Genomic DNA, 19889 nt, shown 5'->3' on the forward strand with positions numbered 1-19889 from the left:
ATAGGTACCATGGGAAAAAGAAAAAGTATAAATGTTCCAGCACAGAATATTGCCTAAGATACCTCTAGGGGGGCAGGTATATTTTTTGGATCAGCAATGGAAGAAGCAAGAGAACTCCGACTGATCTATGAGTAAGCAGAATATTCAGAAACTGCCAGGATTGGAGGGTCTTTTTTTCATCATCTTTAATTCAATGGAGAGAAAATTTTTGCTATGGCCCTTTATTCTGAAAGCTTATCTTTCTCCAGTTTGCTTTTCTGGTACCCTTCATGCTTTCCTGTACCTTTTTGCTTTCTTTCTGCATGTAAAGTCCTGAAATTTCCATCTCTGCTTGTATAATAATAATAGGAATAATAATAATTGTTATAATAACACAGCAACCACAAGCATCGCTAAAGTGAAAAGCTGCTGAAGGGATCAAAAGGAAGGGGTATGGTTGAGATAGTCCTTGTGATGGAGGAAGCAGGTCCTTGTTAGTATGAGCTGTCACTACAAATCGAGGGCAGCTCATCTCAAGCTCACTCCTAACAATCCTGAGAAAGAGGAAGGAAAAAAAACCTGCAACCAAACACAAAAAAGAAGCCACTCAGTACACATGGCTGTTTAAGAAAGTTGGCCTCCCTTGAAACTGCTTCAGTGCAAAGGAGAGGCACCTTAGAGAGAAACACCCACACACTCAAGACACCTAAAGACACCAAGAGATGCCTGGAGGAATAGGAGTGGTCAGAAAAATCAAACAGAAGCAAAAGAATAGCATAGATTTGGTGATTCCGGGAAGGAAGAGGAAGTAGCTGCTCAATTAAATTATCTCTGATATAGATGAGGAAGGTTGAGATGAGAAGTATGAAGAAAGAGAATTCTGGAGGATGTTAATAGAACACCCACCTGTCTCCAGGAAAAGCCAAAGGAACTGTCTGGAATTACCATACAAATTACCCAGGCACATTTTACTGTAAACAAAAACTGATCACCCACTTGCAGCCAGCCTCTTAAGGGGACCAGGTATCCTACAGATGCTCTGCTACTCAGTGTCTGTCAGGTAACATTTCAAACGGTAGAAACAGATGTTGTCAATCCCTTGGCATCCTACCAAACAGTAGGAAATTACTTGGGGTGTATACATATTTCTTTCCATATGATAGAAGCAGAAATGATAAGATGTGATTTAAACAAGATCATGATGCCATATCTGGCATCATAGCACTTTTCTTGAGATTTATCAAAACCCTTGTTTTGCAGGGGTTTCTACATGACACTCTGGAATCTCATTTGAGATTTGTTTCAGTTTAACATTTACACAACTCTAAATGTTTGCAGACATTTTCTGTCACTCAGTTCAAAATGTTCCCCCTCTTTCTCCTCCTCGTCACATTACTCCTCATTATATCCTCTTAAACAAGCTGTGTACAATTCCTCTCCATATTAGCTTATACATGCTTCTAAAAAACAACATATGCCCAGTCTCTTAATGCTGACATTTAGCAGAACTCTATGCCTGTACATATGGAGCTCTCTCCAGCTCCAGTCCCTGTAGATGGTGTTTACAGGAAATCAGAATTCGTCTGACTGCCCACACAAGCCATTAGTATCCTTGTTTAGTCATCCCTATGGTTTAGTTCCTAGTTGTAAGGATCACAACATCTTTGAATATAACTGTACAACACATTTTAATAATTCTACCATGTAAAAAGCAAAACAAAGTTTCTTATTAACAGGAGAATAGTTTTCCAAGACCACATATTAGAACAGCAATGCTGAAAAGGCAAGAACAAGGAAGAAGAAAATACACGTCATGTAGAAGAGCACAGAGCAATTTCAATAAAACAGGAATGGTGATTCTGCTTCTGGATATTTTATCAAAACTCCATTTAACGGCTCTCCAGGTATTGTAAAACCATGGTTGTCATATCCTGTTATGACCCACCAGACTACACAATCTTAACACATGCCATCCCAGGAACATGTACATTTAGGTGATGAGAAAATATTGTATACATTCTTTCTTGTCATACAGCACCTCTCTGTAATTTTACCTGTACCTTCATCTTTAGACAGTGCTTATCTGTTTTTCCACTTCCTTATTTTATTATGCAGAAAGGTAAAGGTGTATGGATTTGGTGAAATACTCAATACTCTTGTTAAAGTGCAGTAGAGTATGACTGAAATGAGGAGAATGGACGGTAGAATACAGGAACAAGAGAGGATGGAAAACTAGAGTATCTCAAAACACAGAAATACAAAAAAGAAATGTGAATGGTAAAAAATGCTAGAAAGTATGACTGAAGAATAAGAAGATGAAATGGAGAAAAGTAGGAGATGGAGAAGATGAAGAGGAAATGAAGAAATGCTCACCAAGGCCTGTTCTGGCAAGCTGACGCTCATAAAATTCCTGTCAAACCCTGGCAGTGTCCCCTTTCCTGCACAATGAAACCACATGCCTTGTCTGACATGCAGAGCTACATCTCCCATTGGCGTCTTCTCCAGGGCAGCTTTTTCCTCAACAATCACATCAGCTGCTCTACTCATTTTTCTGCCAAGAGGGGAAGAATGGAAAGCCCATTCAGAGAAGGAATGAATGAATGAGAAGGGCAGAAGTGAAACTGTGGAGCTGGCATGGAAGGATAAAAAAGGGCAAAACACACAAGTAAAAAGACAAAGCTCCAGGATTCAAAAGATCAAAGCAAATCAAGTGAGAGACAGAAGTAGAAATTCTGGGACTCGGACACAGAGGTCTCCTCACCTGACTGGCTGGTGCTAACATTGATGGTGGCATAGTGGGGTGTTTCTGAACTCAATTCAGTCACCAAGTTGACAGCCTGGATCTCAAAGGTGTACTGCACACGGGCCAGGAGGTTGGAGACTTGCACGCGGCTTTCTGTCAGGCCCACTTGGCGTGGTTCAAATTGAACGCTGTCCCCACAGCGCACACACGGCCCTGAGGACCCGGCTGGGCACACTTTGCAGATGACATTGAAGAAAACATCCTTGCGGCCACCCAGGTCCTTTGGGAGGCGCCAGGTCAGGAGCACGTTGGAGCCAACAATTTCATAGCTAAGGTCACGAGGAGCAGAAGGGATGCCTAGAAGACAGAATGAAAGATCAAAACCCCATGAAAGAATGGGAAAGAGGTGGGGGAGGGGAGAAGATAAAGCAAAGGGAAAAGAGCAGAAGAAAAAGTTGCTTTTTCTTCTCATTCTTACTCTACTCTAGTTGTTTCTCAGAACAAGGCTAAGAAAAACATATTCTTCGCTAGATCAAGCACACACATTAACAAAGGAGCAACTGCATTATCACATTTTAGAGAAACAAAATTATAAAGAAGGGTCTTTGTTTCAAGGGTGTGACTTTTTCATTTCCCTAAAAGAACATTGTTTAGGGAAACCTAAGTCCTTTGAAATGTTACACAAGTTTAGTAAATGTATGTCTCTACTGAGACCTTGAATTCTCTCCTTTGGCACCTAATATCTCTGAACTCTCTCAGACTTCAGTTAACCTGTCCCATTTATTGCAGGAACTGGACACCAGTTTCCCAGTGATTATTCCTGATGCCAGCAAGATTCCTCAATGGCAATGTGGTTAAACTCTGACAGCTGAAATACTGCCCATTCTGTGCATTCAACACTTCCCCTGCAGTCACAATGAAGAGAAGGAGGAAAATGCAGAGGGTCAGAATAAGGTATGGTGATGAGAATGGGACAGAACACTGCAGCTAAAAACTGAAAAGTTCAGACAGGTAAAATAGGCAGCATTACTGCACTGCTAAACCTGGGCACAGACACAAAGCAAGAGGGGAAGGGCAGGGACAGAGAGGCTCAGTAACGGGGAGGGGCAAGGAAAACATTATTTACAGAACATTTCCCTCTGAAGGCTGTAATGAAATCCAAGAATCCTCCTTCTCACCACTGGTCTGTAGTCAAGAAATACTGATGAAAAAGCAAAACATTATCCTTGTCTAACACTAAGCATTGTAAAGGATGTCATCCTCTATTAGTACAAGTGCATAAGACCTTTGTGGGGGGAACTCTCTGGATGCAATTTAGCTCATTGCTGGAGCATTTGAGTATTTCCAATAGCTATATTTCCCATGTTGTTAAAAATATAAATTATGTTGGAAAATTGCACACAGAAGACTGTTAAATAATGTATTACTGAAAGAGGAAGTATTTGTACATCATGAAATGCCAGAATTATGTTTTGTTTTTTGATCTTAACGGGGCTCACTCAACATTTGCAGTGTGGTATAGCATTTAATTGCATGATCATGCACTAGTTTTCCCTGAGCATTCTCACTACAGTCAATGCAAAGGACAGACAACTGCTCAGGAATAAATAATCCCTGCAAATCACAGACTGTTTGATGCTGGCTGTTGAAGGTGGATTCTGTGCAGTATAGGAAGCAAGGGATTACAGAAAAACCCCACAATCACATTTCCTAATTTCTGAGTATTTAACTTCTGAGCCATACAGTGTTTCCCTGACACTTCTACAAAGTTCAAGGGTGATGCTTGACATATTATTTAAGTTATATTTTTGAGTGCTAACAGGTATCTTTATTTAATTTTCTGCATCTACTTATTCTTTCTGGACCTATTAATAGTCAATGACTGCAAAATGTCATAACTGATGAGAACCACTGAGAAGCTAATGGAAAAACAAACTATTTTTCCACAAATAAAATTCACAGAATTTGAATTCTGTGCAATAAATATAGTCTTCACACTTTGAATGAAAAAGGGAAGAAAATACTGGTTAACTCCTTCAATGAATACCTTGTGTATGAAATGAGTTTAGCACTTCATGAGAAATTAGTATGCCATTCTCTCATGAAAAGCTGTACCTTATGCATACTTGCAATGGACTTATTTAAGATTGGAGGAGTCATCCACAATTTGACATTTTTTAATTTCTGAAACCTAGTATTGCAACACTCCAGTATTCTCAAAATTCAGTTTCACCAACGTATCAGCACAGTAAAAAGCATGTAGGAACACTTCTGCTCTGTCATCTACATTCAGTGAGTGGATATACCCTGTAGTCAACTGCAGGAGCAAAGGGAAGTTTAGGATTATTCCAGCAGTCTTGAGGAGAGGTGAATTGCAACTCCCCTGAATCATTTGGGCACACCCTGTCTCATTAACTGCCCTTCTTGCTTTCAAACACTTTGTCCAAATACTTACCAGTGCAGGGAGCATCAGAATTGTCTGAAGCTGATCGATAGTAGCGGTTCTGACACACACATTCACGGGAACCTGGCAGTGGAGCGTGGCTGTGGGCAGGGCACAGATGGCAGGGGTCATCTCCCACAGACACTTTAAAGAAGCCCAGTGGACAGGCTAAAGATGAGGAAAATGAGAGAGGCAAAAGCAGGAGAAATATTAATTCAGATTTCATGGAGCATGTACTATTCAAGTTGCAAATCCAAAACAATTTATTTTATTCTATATTTAAGTCCTTAAATTGATTCACTGGTAGATGAAAGAGAAGCAGTCCAGAGACAGCTTTGGCCATCTGAATTAATGGTCTTCTCATTACTCATTCAAAGAGCTTTAAAATTGGAGAAGCCAAAGAGCACAGCCGTATGATTGTTTGAAAATACCATACAGTTACATGTATTACCCACATCCACTTCCCCCCACCCAACACACCTATAATAATTGCTTAAAGTAGTATACACTACCATGGCTGATTTTACATCAAAATGAAGGGCAAACACTAAGATTGGCAGTCCTATTGTTTTCCTGTAGATCTGAAAACTTCCCGGTAATGGATAAAATCATCTTAATTAGTCAAATTTTATCCACAAATGCATAGAAACATGTATATGCAACAAGCTGAAACAAGGATGGAAATCCATCCTACAGGGAAAGAGAATACAAAAATAATAACATTAACAATCTGGGAGTATGGCACATTCTAGGTTTGGCAAAGATGCTATGCTGAACTACCTAATAGGAGGTGCTGAGACCTTACACTGAAGTGCTAGGGTACAGCTTTTACCATTTTTATCTAAGTTTTATGCAAGTTTTCTAAAGTTGATTTTCTATAAATAGATCTATACATAGATCTATAAATAGATCCAGCTCTTTTAGATTTTATGGACTAATAAGCTCAGGTGAAAGTTCATTTGCAGACTGGCATTTGGTTAGCTAACTTCACAATAAAGAGCATTTACAAGGAATGGGACCCTTTAGATAGACCCCAGCTGAGCATTTGATGTCAAAACACACAAAGGACACCCTCAAGACAGCAAACTGTTCTAGTGGTTACCAGAAGCAGAATATCCCCAAGGATTGTGGATAGCAAAAAATTATCTGAAGAAAGAAAATATGTAAGAGAAGAATATTGTATACAGGTGTTATACGAAATTGGGATCAGATGTGTTCAATTCCCTTTGCAGTTACAGGCGCAGTCCAGACATAACAGCCCACAATATCTGTGGAGTCCCATCAGCTCTATACCTCTTCTTCAGCATATTACTTCATCTTCTCTCTCAAAATTCTTCTTGGCTGAAGAGCAACCTCCATATGTACAGTGATAAGAGTGGATAAGACCTGGAACAGGTCAGACCGTAAAAGGGAGTTCAATAACTCTGAATGATAGCTATTAAATAGGAGAACACTGGTTCTTCCAAGCACTAAAAAATTGACAAAATTCAATGTGATACATTGCTATTCAGTGTGTGATACGTTGCTAAAAGGGAAGAAGAGACTGGAATTTTTTCATATGATGCATGATGGTAAGAAAAGAGCAACTGCCTTTGCTTCAGGCCTGTATCCAACAAAAAATCAAATTGTTCTTATATGGAGAGATATAAGATGTCCCAATGGATAAAAAAAGTAAGTAAGATTTTGACCATGTTATGAATTATACCCCTTTCACTCAGTTTAAGGCTCTGCTAACAAGCCACAAAATGTAGAATATAATTTTCCACACTAACTGGCAAATGCACCTGCACTGAAACTATGAGTGTTTGCACCTGTGCTGAAACTATGAGTATTATGAATTGGAAGTTCTCATCCAACTCACTGCAGCATCATTCAACTAAAATGCACCAATTCCAGGGATCTTTATTTATTTCAAATTTAAGAATGCTGAACTGAATGTGACTTTTTTTTCTTACAAGTGATTTTATCTCATTTGTTTTTTCCTGCATCAAACTCCTTCTCAAGCTTTTGTCAAGGCTTAGAACTAATGGCACATTCATTCCACTTGTCAAAGTAGACACTGTAGAAGATTTCTTTTCTTTCATTTGGCACTAAGGTCTGTTACCAAGTGGGACAACAACCTTGCTGTTGGTCACAGTAGTGAAAATGAATAGGTAATGGTAATGTCTGTCATCCAGGTGATGCTAGAAGGAAATCTGTAAAGGATACGGACTTTATCCCTGCAGTACAAAACTATATTTACCCTACAAGGGCACTGCTAAGAGAATTCAGGTAGGTTCATATTTAGCCCAATTGCAAATCATATGGAAAGCCAGCAAAGCCGTGAATTTGTCTGGTATTTAGTAAATAGAATTTATTTAAAAATAAATCCATTGTGATAGAAATAAACAAATATTTATTTTTACACAGTTCTTTGAAGTCTACCAGCAGGTTGCTGTTGAGCCTGGGGATGCAGGGATGAGGTCTGCAGGGATGGTACACTATTGATGAATTAGACAAAGATAGTAAGCAAAAGTGCAATGTTGTAGGTTTTATGTAAAGGAACGAACATGTGGCACCTCGATAAAGAAAGCCAGTTCATATAAGGTAGAACAAGTCTGTTGCTTAAAACACCATGCAAGATTTCACCAATGGTACGGGCAGTCACTCCAAGTGACCATAAGCACTTTGGAATAGGTTATGTGTAACAAATACTAGAGATCAAACACATACATCTGTTCTTCCTTATTTGCTCCACAAAATCTAATTTCATCATCCATGCTCTGTGCTTGACATTATATGCCTGAACCATATGCAAAGGTGTGCTATTGCTCTCTCCCTAGAACTGCCAGTGTGACTGCTGTCACACTTAGGCGATTTCTTGCTACCTGTGAGCTCTCTTACTCATTGAGGCAGCATCTGTTTTTGAATGAAGTTCTGAAACTGTAAAAGTCAGTGAATGAAGAATTGTTTATTTATGCTGAAAAGATATGACAGCCTGAAAACAGGTGACTTTACAGTAAATTACAGGTTACAAGAGCAATACACAAATTACAGTAGTAGGCTTCCGAGAAAAACTTCAAATATGAGCAACAGACAAAAAAGAAGGGGAAAAAAAGGCCTAACTATATTTAAAAAGGAACCTGGCCTGTTTCTGAAGTGATTTTGTGATACAGGTACTATTCAGAGCAAAGTAGCAGACAATGTAAACAGTTCCAATGTCTCCACACCCAACACTCCCTTGTCCTATATTCAACTTCAGCAGAGTGTGAAGTAGACACATAGGCTCTTCTATAGTAAGCACTCCACTACAGCTCAGTACACTGAACAAATAAAACTTCACTGCAGCTGTTTCACCAAAGCCCCACAAATTTTAGTAATGGCAGCCTGGAATAGATTGATATCTTGGCTACACCAGGGTGTCTCAGAGAGCTTCAGATGCTTATTTGTGAAAAACTGAATGGAGCTGAGAGCTGAGAGCTGAGAGCTGGAATTAGCCTCCCATTCAGAGGCATTGATCCTCAAGGGGGACTTCAACCACCCTAATATCTGCTGGAGGAGGAAGGGCATAAGTGATCCAGGAAGTTCTGGAACACATCAGCAACTACTTCCTGACCCAAGGAATAGAGGAGACAATGAGGGAGCTGCTCCTTGGATCTTATGCTCACAAACAAAGAAGGGCTCATTGTTGATGTGAAGGCTGAAGGCAGCCTGGGCTTCACTGACCACGAGATGGTGGAGTTCAAGATCCTGAGGGCAGTGAGCAAAGCAAAAAAGAGAGCTCACTCTCAGAGAGCAGATGTGACCCCCTTGGTGATCTGGAGGAGTCCCCAAGACATAAGGTCTGAGAGGAAAGAGTGGGTCCAAAAAAGCTAGTTCATACGCATTGGTTATCTCTTCCACGTGCAAAAGCTGTTCACCCCAACAAGCAGGAATTCAGGCAAAAAATGCCAGGAGGCCTGCATGTTTGAACAAGGAACTCCTAGCTAATCTCTAACACAAAAAAAAAGGAAGGATACAGAGGACAGGTAGCCTGGGAGGAACAGAGAGGCACTGTCCAAACATGTAGACACATGGCTGGGAAAGCCAAAGCCTGCCTGGAATCACACCTGGCAACTGAGGTCAAAAGCAAGAAGGGTTTCTCTAAGTACAGAAGTGGCTAAAGGAAGACCAGAGAAAATGTGGGCCTACTGCTGGGTGGCACGGGGGTCCTGGTGACACAGGGTATCTTCTTCCCATCAGTCTTTATTAGCAAGACTGGCTTTTAGAACTCCAGGCCCTGCAGACCTGGGAGAAGGCTGAAGTAAGGAAGACTTTCTTCCTCATACCAGATCAGTTTGCATAAATATATAGGTGACTAATATCTAGGTAAACTAGATAATTCCACAAGCCCTAACGGGATGCATCCATCAGGGAGCTGGCTGATGTCATTTTGAGGTCACTCTTGATAACCTTTGAATGAGTGTGGTCATGGCGAGAGGTGCTTGAGTAATAGCATGCAGCTTGGGCTCACCTTCATCCTTGGGATGCTGACGGAACAACTAATCCTGGATACCTTTTCTGGGCACACGAAGGACAAGAAAGTAATTGTGAGAGCCAGTATGGATTCTCAGAAGGAAACTCAGGCTTGACCAACCTTCTAGGATGAAATTCCTGGCTTGGTAGATGAGAGGAGAGCAGTGGATAGTGACTTCCTTGACATCAGGAAGGCGTCCTACACCTTTTCCCATGATATCCTCATAGAGAGCGCAGTATGGGCTTTAGGCATTGTCTCCCATAGTATCCCCACAGACAACCTGAATTTGATGAAGTGTGGGCTGGATGAGCAGACAGTGAGGTTAACTGAAGACTTGCTGAACAACTGAACCCAGAGGGTGATGAACAGTGGCATGAAGTTTAGTCAGAGGCCAGCATCTAGTGGTGCACCGCAGGCCTCAATACTGGGTCCAATATTGTTCAACATCTTTATTAATGAAATGGATGATGAGTGTACCCTCAGCAAGCGTGCTGATGACAAAAGACTGGTAGCAGCGGTTGATACACCAGCAGGCTGTGTTGCCATGCAGAGGGACCTTGAGAGCCTGGAAAAATGCACTGAGAAGATCCTCATGAAGTTTAGCAAGGAGAAGTACAGACTCCTGCACCTGGGAAAAAATAAATCCATGAACCAGTATATGCTGGGGGCTGACAACCTGGAAATCAGCATTGCAGAAAGCATTCTGGAGGTCCTGGGGGACACCAAGTCATAGAGGAGCTAGCAATGTGTCCTTGTGACAAAGAAAGCTAAAATGGTATCCTGGGCTGCATTAGGGGAACTGGTGTCAGCAGGTCAAGCGAGGTGATCTTTCCCTTCTACTCAGCTTTGGTGAGGCCACACTTGGAGTCCTTTGTCTATATCTGAACTTCCTAGTAAACTAGAGACATTGACATATTGGAGACAATCTAGCAAAGGGCCACAAAGATGCTTAAGGGAATGGAGCGTTTTTCACAGAAGGAGGACCTGGGAGAACTGGGATTGCTCAGCCTGGAGAAGGCTTCCAGAAATCTCATGAATGTGCACAAATACTTGAAGGGAGGATGCAAAGAGAACAGAGCTAGGCTCTTTCAAGTGTTGCTCAGTGACAGGTCCAGAGGTGAAGAGCACAAATTGAATCACAGGAAGTTCCCTCTGAACACACAGAAATACTTTTTACCATGAGGGTGACTAAGCACTGGAGCAGGTTACCCAGAGGGGTTGTAGAGTCTCCCTCATTGGGGAAATTCAAAAGCAGCCTTGACCTAGATCTGGGCAACCTGCTAGTGTGACTCTACTTGAGCAAGGAGGGGTTCAGGTGTCCTCCAGAGATCTCCTCCAAGGTCAGCTAGTCTGTGATTTTCCTTAAACATATGCAAATTAAAATGTGTGGATAGAACCCTGTGGCCTTGGCTGCCTCACTGCCAGATCATTCACCACATCTGTGATTGTGGGTGGACAGGGAACAATGAATGGAAAGTTCTTGACACTAGGCTACATCTCATTTCAGATGTTCAGAAGTGAAATGAGAAAAGGATTGTCAGGTTCCCTCTGAGGGAGGAACCTGAGAAAAGACTTTGAACAAAACAGATAAAAGTGTAAAAAAAAGGCAGTAAGAAAGAGGATTCATCTGCGTGGTTCCACTCACACTGCAGAAATGGCAGCTGAAGAACTATGGAGTGGAATACTGAGCAATTTAGGAAGAAAGATCTCTCCACAGTGCCTATTTTTTTATTGTCTAATGAAAAAAATAATTACTGCATAAACCTATAATCTCATGCTGTTATTTCCAGGAGGGATGACAGATACAGAGAAATGATCATGCTTTGAAACCCTCGTTCTGCCCCTGGGTATTTCTATTTCCAGAAGAAAAACAGTAAAATGAAATCACACAGCATATTGCAAGCAAAGCTGATTTACAGTAATTAAACATGATTCACATCTCCCTCACCTTCCTAATGAATATATAGCTATAAAAAAATACTATTACTTAAAATTTGCTGTTACTTATACTTTACAACTGAAATTTTTGCCAAAAAGGCTGGACTGAATACAGTAGACACCAACTGGCCTCCAGCTAAAAGGAGCTAAAGAATGGCCTCCAAGGGCAGGCACTGCAGCTATCACGAACTTTCTGCTTCCACCTAAACCCTGCTTCTGCATCCAGTCACAGAGGTGCTTACATTCATGAGCACCTTTATCTCTTTTCAAAATTGCATAAGATAGGCTAGCTCACAGCACTCAGGACCTTAGCCCACAGATAGCAATAGTAATTGTTCCCATGACATGGAGTTTTTCCTGGCATTGCCTCAGTCCAGTCACTATAAATAGTCAGGTCAAGTCAGGAGGAAAGTGAAAAAAATTCCCTGGCAATTTAAATAGGCAAAAGCCACTTCCTTTTATTCAAGCAGCCACAGTGAGCCTAGGGCTGTCTTTATACACACAGACAGAATCAATCTCTTATTTGTTTCTGAAGGTTCTTACCTTACATTCCCTTCTTACTGCAGATGATGGCATCAGGGCTACCTGCCCTGGTCCTGCAATGTCTGCAGATGACTACTGTGCTCACTGGAGATAGTCATAACAAATATCCAAGCTGAAGCAAGTCTGCCATCACTAGGACTCGCATGTTTTGCTTTAGTGAACATTACCACTTCAGGAGAAAGACCCAGAGAAAGCCTGAACAAGAGCAGCTTCTCCTGAAACACCTCCACTGTGCGCCTGCAGAACAACTTCACACAAAACACCAACACCAGCCAAGCCACTGAAGGCCTAGTCACCAGCGGTAGTACAACTTATCACCCCCCAGGCACCAAGACTTTCCAAGAAAACACAGATCTAGCTCTCATTGATTCACAATATCCAGTGCGAGGGCAGAGGGTTGCAGACCTAGCACCTCAGGGGGCAGAGCAAGCTGCCACTTCCCATCAAGTCAAGGCTACTATGAACGGAGAAGGCAGAGTTCGGAGTGCGCAAGCGCTTTTCCTTCAGCTTGTCTCAGTCGTTTCTCATATCTTGGCACAGCATCAGAATGCCACAATAGTTCAGCTGGGCACAGCTCATCTCAGACATTGACCCAGTTTTCCTCAGCTACAACACTCGCTCCTGTGTTGCCTGTGTTTGCCTGACTGCTCACTGGAGACAAGTTCCACCCGGAAGGCCAGAGGAGCAGTTTCTGAGAGACTTCTAATAATAGCAAATATCAAAACCAGCAGAGAAAAGTGCTGGAATCATGGAGTGGCATGGGGGAAGAGGAGTAAAGAAAATGAAAATCAGGAGAGGACAGACCAAGAAACAAAGAGATTAAGAAAAACTCACTGGAAAGCTCACTTGGACAGTAAGGCCAGAGAGGAAATATTCTGAGAACTAAACAAAATGCAGCAAGGGGAGAATGACCAAGAAGGGTAGTTGGGAACTTCAACAGAGCTTTATGTACCCCCAGTAGTGGTTTCAGGGAATAAAGGTGATAAAGGTGACACTGACTTTTTGTGCACAGCTATAATTCAGAACTGAGGTGGGACATAGGAAGACACTTAGAAAAACATAAAATTGCTCTCTTCTTTACTGAGACAAGTGATCTGTTTCTTATACGGGAGTTGTGCTCCCAGGTGTACTGTGGGGCAGCAAGAATAAATACTAGATACGAGAGTACTGTAAATGAACAGTGCCAAAGCTGGCATTGGAGTCAAAGTGGGAAGGATGAATTTGTGACCTAGGGAAAACTGGATGTGCAGAGCTACAGAGGGTCCTCAAATGAGAATGACTCCAAGCAAGGGATGGAGTTTGGCACTCAGAGGGCAGGATAATGGAAAGGAGTTAGTAACTGATAATATTGTAGAAATATGATGTAGACATTTAGACCTTACATCTGTCATAATGCAAGACAGATAGCATAACTAGTATGCAGAAGACACACTAGAAAAGAAAACATTAAGTATTTTTTAGATAAAACATTGCTTTTTTTTCCCCACCCAGAAATAAGCTTGTGACTAGCTCGTGGTGATAGGAAGTAAATTCCCACTGGGCCAGGCTGTTACTGTACATCTTGCATCCTCTTCTGAGGGAGGTGGGATCAGAGGGAGGTAGAAGCAAGTCATGGTGAACCAACAGTGCCCTGGGTTGATCTAGTTTCATTGTTCCTACAGCTGTTTGGGTGGGGAAGAGACAGTAGATAATAAAAGACACATAAGGAGAGAAAAGTGTGGATTTTGAGTTTTAAAGGAAAGCATCAAATCAACTGAGATAAAATAAATGAAGTGACTAAGAACCAACCCTTTCCTGCTGAACTGTTGATAGGAGATCAGTTGAGTAAGGGATTTTTTAGTTAAAAGAGGCAGAGCTGAAGCAATTACTAGCTAATTATACATGGGAAGACTGCCAGGGAATGGGTTGTGTGAAGGAAAAAAAAGGCAAAAACAAGAGAGGAAAGATTTGGGCAGGGTAAGGATGAAATACGAGTCTAGAGCAAGCACTTGATACAGAGAAAGCAGTAAACTACTTGAAAAGCACCAAAATGTATGTGTATGTAGCAGAAAAACTGATGAAAGGAGCAATATGGAAAGGGAAAAGAAAAAAAAAAGAAAAAAAAGGTAATCTAGCTCAGGGCACCAAACATTATTGTCAACTGTGAGATTACCTTGAAATTAAAGCTTTTACTCAGGAGAGGCTAACACACTGGTTATTTTCATTTTGAAGAAGAGTAGGCTGTGGGGTGAAAACTTAGAGCTGGCATCAGCCACCTAATGGGAGGATATGAAGAAGGTGTAGGCACAAGGTGGTAGAACACGAGATGACACACACAAGCTGTAATAACCTCTTATTACATCTTACTAAAATCTCCTTCTACATAGGAAAAAGTAATTTCACCACAGGTGTTGTCAAACACTGGAATAGTTGCCCAGGGACATTGTGTAATCTTGATTTTTAGGAATAATGAAAACTAGACTAGAATAGGCCTTGAGTGACATAACCCAATTTGGTCCTGCTTTGAGCAGTGGTTGGAGAAGATCACTTCCACAGGTCCCCACAATGTAAATTATGCCATGGTTTTAAAGGAAGTATCTTTTAAGTGATTAAAATTTGAGAAGAGCTTATCGTGCTTTTTTCTTTGCTTATAATTATGTGCATATTTTTACCAGACTACTGAAGCTTTTGCTCTAACATAAATCTTTTCTTATCCTTATATACTGAAAAAAGTTTATCCAGGCTGGTCAGAAAGGGCATCTTTTAATAATAAAAAAATAAACATGAAATACTCTTTTGATTCCTTCTGCAATCAGAAGGGACTACATATAGCCATAGGACACTGGCAATTTTACAGAATCCTTACAGTTACTGCAGATGACAGGCAGACCTTTTGCTTGCTTAATACTCTTAGGGAAAGAAGAGAGAAGAAGCAGGCATGTGGATGGCTAACCTCTCTTACTCCTCCTCCTCAGCCAGACATAGGGAGAAAAGCTTGAGGGCAGAGGTAAAGAAGTTATAAAGACTGGGAGCTTGTTTACCAATTACTATCACAGGCAAAACAGACTTGGCTTGGGGAAATTTAATTTAATTTATTGCTGATTAACATAGATTTGGATAATGAGAAAACAAAAACAAACATTGAAACAACACCCTTCCTCCTCCCTCTCCCAAGCTCAGCTTAACTCTTTCCACTCCAAACTTGTTCTTTCCTCCTCTCTCTGACGGGAGTTTTCTGTCTTCAGCTAAATACATTTGTACAGAAGTGCCACAGATATGGCCAGTCAGTTCAGCTCTGTCCTGAACTCTGTCCTTCTTCATTCAGAAGTCAGCCTAGCACTTTATCTAGCAGTCATTTATCTTCTTCTTTTTGTCCACAATGCAATTCCTGAAATACTTTAAAAATGTCTCAGTAATGAATTGAAAATATGACTTTCAAAAGCATCTGGTAACTTAAATCCTATATGACTTTTAACTAAATGGGAACGATAAGCAGTGGGCAGTGTATCCCATGAAACACATTATTTAATTGTTTGTGGGGATGGATTCGGGAACAACTGTTTTCAGTAACGAATATGCCAATCGGAGAGAAGTCTTGGGAGAACAGGCAATCAGTCCAGAATTTTGGGAACCAGTAGCCTAGGACAGCCTAATCACACAGAACGTTCTGCTTCCATCCTTCTACAAGGAAAAACACAAGTTGCAGAAAACCCTACCAGGTAAGGTTCTCTGTGTGTATAAATCTACCCAAAGAAAAGGAGCTAAGGTCTCAACTTCCTTTTTTTCCTCTGTAAACTCCCATTCTTCTTTCTGACCGTTCAGCATGAGAAGTCTGCTCAGATAAGGTCAAAAGTGAATCCCATACACAGAGTCTATCCCACATCAGCCAGAGGGCTTACGAAAGGTTGTTGTTTCACTCTTCTATCTAGTTGAAGAAATTTGCCATGTAGTAAAATACAGCAGGCAGTCTCATAAAACTAATAAAAGAAAGTATCGTAACTTATGATAGGGGGCAGGGGGAAAAAACAAGGGCTTTCTATCTATCTGCTCAGAATGGCTCTTGGCAGATTCTTTGTTCTAAATAAAGAGGTAACAGCTGGTCCAGGAAGGACTCCACAGGCTTGCATATGGTGAGGGGGAAGGCATGCCCACACACTCTTCTACTAAAGTGTAAGAAGGAAACTTGCTTCTCCTTTCTATCCTTGGTTGATTCTTCAGTCTTATTAAGAAGAGTTCTCTGCAGTATCATCAGTAGAAATCTGCCCTTGGGCTATTGCTTTTGTTCTGTATTTCATCTAGAACACTGTAGCAGCTCTGTATCATGGTGTACTTCTGTTCTTAGGAAGGGAGAACATACATATAAAGGCAACGTGCTGGAAAGGACTCCACACAAAGAAACAACAAGCAAGGGAAGAAATCACGAACTGAATGTGGCTCCATTCAGGACAGTAACATATTGTTAGCAGGAGAAGAGATCAGGAACACTGATCAAGCCAGAGGAGTTTACAGGAAACATGGGCAGAAAAAAATACCCTCTAACATTAAGATTCATTATTTGTTTGTCTTCGGCTGCTCTAAGCTGCTCGTGGAATCTCAGGAAGCAAATGACGGGAATGGAGTTTTGCAGCTTGATAGACTGTCATTGTTTCAGTTATTCCTTATAGTGTTTACCATTTTCATCTCTCTCCAGCTTCTGTGATAATGAGGCTGCAAGGAAGTATCAGCTTTCATTGAATGGTATGAAAAATGGAAGACAGATTTGTTAAATTTTTATTTACCAAGCCTAATTTCATTATTTTTTGAGTGTTTAAGACTACTATCTGATATTAAATTATTGACTGGCAGTTTATCTAAACTGGGAACTAGTCATGCTACTGATGCAGACAGCAGAACTAGTGCCATACAGAGCTGCTCTACATCCACCTGAGCCTACTGTCTCAGGAGAAGCACTATAGGAATGTAGTTACACACACATTTTAATTATTCTCAAAGTTTAAAACAAACGAAAAGCACTTACCAATTTTAATTGCTTTATAAGTCTCCAGCACAATGACCTGTATTTTAATAAAGCTATTTTACATGACTCAAATCACTTCATGAAGCACAAATGTAAAGTAATATATTGACAGCCATTAATTATCTCTTGCACTTGCACTTGGTGTTAACCAGGATATTTATACGCCTAATGTCCGACTCAAACTCTTATTTGAATAAATTATAATCTGACTTTAAAATTGTATCTGCAGTCAAAAGTTGTTTCCACATTACATTAATCTTTTTAGATTAGTAAGCGTGGTGCAGCAACATTTACATTGCTGAGAGATTTTGAGTAGATGCATATTAAAACAAAGGAAGCATGAGAAGAACGTTCTACAAAAAATTACACAACCAACAGAAGCAGTTTCCTTTAATGGACAGTCTTAAGCTTCAGATAGGAATGCAGTCATGACATTAGACTGGGTGTTCAGGCTTGGTCAGATTTTGGCCCAATATCACTTCCAGGTGATACATAATTTATTCTATTTCCTCCAACAAACACAGAACATATAATGGGCCCCTGGGCAGAGAGTACATTACTCGTAATAATAATACCATTATGACTATTTTTTCTTGTCAGGTCAGCCCTGACACATGTTCCCTGTCCCACGACCAGAGTGTTGTCATTTCCCCTTTTTTTTTTTTAATTACTAGTTCCAACATCACTAGCAAAAGGGCCAAAACTAGCCAGGAAAGTAGAGTGTATTAGCTCTGAGCTCAGGTCTGCTCTATGTGGCATGTTTCTTCTAACACTGTTGCCTCTTGCTAAAGAAGCAAGCAGCAGCATAGTTTTAGCCAAAGCACTAAATTGAAGAGTACCATTCCTAAACCCCTCCAGCTCCAATTTGAGGTACTAGAAGTGTCAGAAGAGACTATTAGTAGGCGTTCACTGTAAGAAATGGTTTAACCCCCTTAGCTCTGTGAACTTTTCGCTAGCGCCAAATACTGCTGATACAGAGAATCAACAAAAAAGTGGCTGCCTAAAGGGTGGAAAAAAATGGTTCTCTCACCTTCGCAGGCTCGTTCATCATCAACAGGCTGGTAGCCAGCCTTGCAGGTACATCGTCCAATGGCCACCATCCACTCCCCTTCTCCATTGCAGTGCAATCGAACACTTGAAGACCCCGTCGTGCTTGTCTCTTCAGCATTTGGCACACACGTCCCTGGTGACTCCACCAGTGAGGTCCTCTCCCCTCCAGCAAACGTTTCAGGAAAGGAGGCAAATCCTTTCACCACAGCTGGGCACTTGTAGAAAAAGACTTGGACTGCCACCAGGGACATGCAGGCTCCTGAGTCCTGGAAGGCCAGGTAGAAGCCATGCTTTGTAAGTGGTCCAAAGCTACGTACTTTAACATTCATCTTTACCACCTTCCCAGTGCTGTCCACCTGGGAAAAGCTTTCATCAGCTGCAATAGTATCCACTTTGGTCCAGGGGCCCTCGCGCCACTCTGGCAGGTCCTGAGAGGCTATGTCAGCCTCCGACTGGTGATAGTAGAGTGTGAAAGTCTCCTTGCAAGAAGAGGCCACAGTGCGCATGCTGGCACAGTCTCTCACTGAGAAACGGAGGCGGACATGGACTCGGTGGGCTCCGCGTCTCTCTATGAAGTGAGTACGCAACCAGTTGTTCTGCCCTGGTTCAGCCACATTACAGACTTGAAAGGTCCGGATCAGGCGCTTCTTGTCATCCAGGACACTTACCTCATCCCACTACAATGGAAACAGGCGAAAGAAAAGAAAAAAGAAACAGTAAAAAAAAACCCAACCAAAAATAAAAAAATTCAGTGCTCAACTGCATCAAAAATACAGGACAGGTCTTTGTCTTCCCCTTCCTTCTCTTTGCCATGTCTGGGACAAGACTTGAACCTGCTGATGCTATGAGCAGCACAGCACTCTATACAGGACAAAGTATGACCTGTAAAGAAGAGTGATCAAAGTTTTGAAGTAAGAACTGTTGTGACAGAAAACATAACTAATACAAACTTGTCACATGGCATTCAGAATCTTAAAATTGGAAAGTCACTTTCTTCCCTCCTATTTCCCCATGTCTTATCTCCAGAGACAAGACACACAACATAAACAAATGAGACAGAGCAACAGACGCTGTTCTTTGGAAAACACATTAAAGTCCCTTCTACCCAGCTTTACCACAGTTGGAGCTATCCTCTGACATCTCCTATGCACACAAGCCACTCTGCAGGGCCACTACAGGGGCAGGCCCAGATCTGGTTTGTGCCAGGAGGAAGGCACAAAGGAAGGACAAGGAGGGGTTCCTGTACTGGAAGTGTGTTATGGTACAAAGCTGTAAGAGAAACCCCTTCTTACCCTCTTAGTTGGCTTTATAGAATAGGTACAAGGTCCTGAGTATGACAGAGGAAGTGCACAGTGAGACAGAAGAGAAGGGACCTGATCAAACATTCTTGTGAAGATCTGACCAACAAACTCCTTGCAACATGATCTGCATTAAACCCATACCAAGAAGAAACAATGGCAAGTTATGGTCATTAGTGACTCTGTCTTGCATGAAACAGAAGCACCCACTTGCAGATCAGAACATCTTTTTAGGCAAATTTGCTGCCTCCCTGGGGCCCAGTTTAGGGATGTCACCAGATGATGGAAGACCTTAGTACAGCCTTCAGACTATTACCCACTCCTGCTTTTTCACATGGGTACTAGTAATGTCCCAACAAAAAGCACAAAGTTGATCAAGAGAGATTTTAAGGCCCTGGGAAGAA

At 41.4% G+C, this 19889-nt stretch overlaps 1 protein-coding gene across 3 annotated transcripts in view; it reads right to left on the bottom strand.

The window, feature by feature from the left end:
* Positions 1 to 19889, bottom strand: part of EPHB6 (EPH receptor B6) — an 85615-nt gene that overhangs the window by 32988 nt on the left and 32738 nt on the right. For all 3 annotated transcript variants that reach the window (XR_007630879.1, XR_007630878.1, XM_050332095.1), the window contains exons 4-6: positions 18168 to 18864; positions 5178 to 5333; positions 2741 to 3079 (exon numbers count right to left, since the gene is read on the bottom strand). Coding sequence is in view for 1 of the 3 variants with exons in the window: in XM_050332095.1 (XP_050188052.1) it covers positions 2741 to 3079; positions 5178 to 5333; positions 18168 to 18864 (1192 nt within the window). In the remaining 2 variants the exon portion in view is untranslated. The remainder of the gene's footprint in view (positions 1 to 2740; positions 3080 to 5177; positions 5334 to 18167; positions 18865 to 19889) is intronic.

Source organism: Myiozetetes cayanensis, unplaced genomic scaffold (assembly GCF_022539395.1).
Source record: "Myiozetetes cayanensis isolate MyiCay16 unplaced genomic scaffold, myiCay2020 scf5-8, whole genome shotgun sequence".
Taxonomy (NCBI): domain Eukaryota; kingdom Metazoa; phylum Chordata; class Aves; order Passeriformes; family Tyrannidae; genus Myiozetetes; species Myiozetetes cayanensis.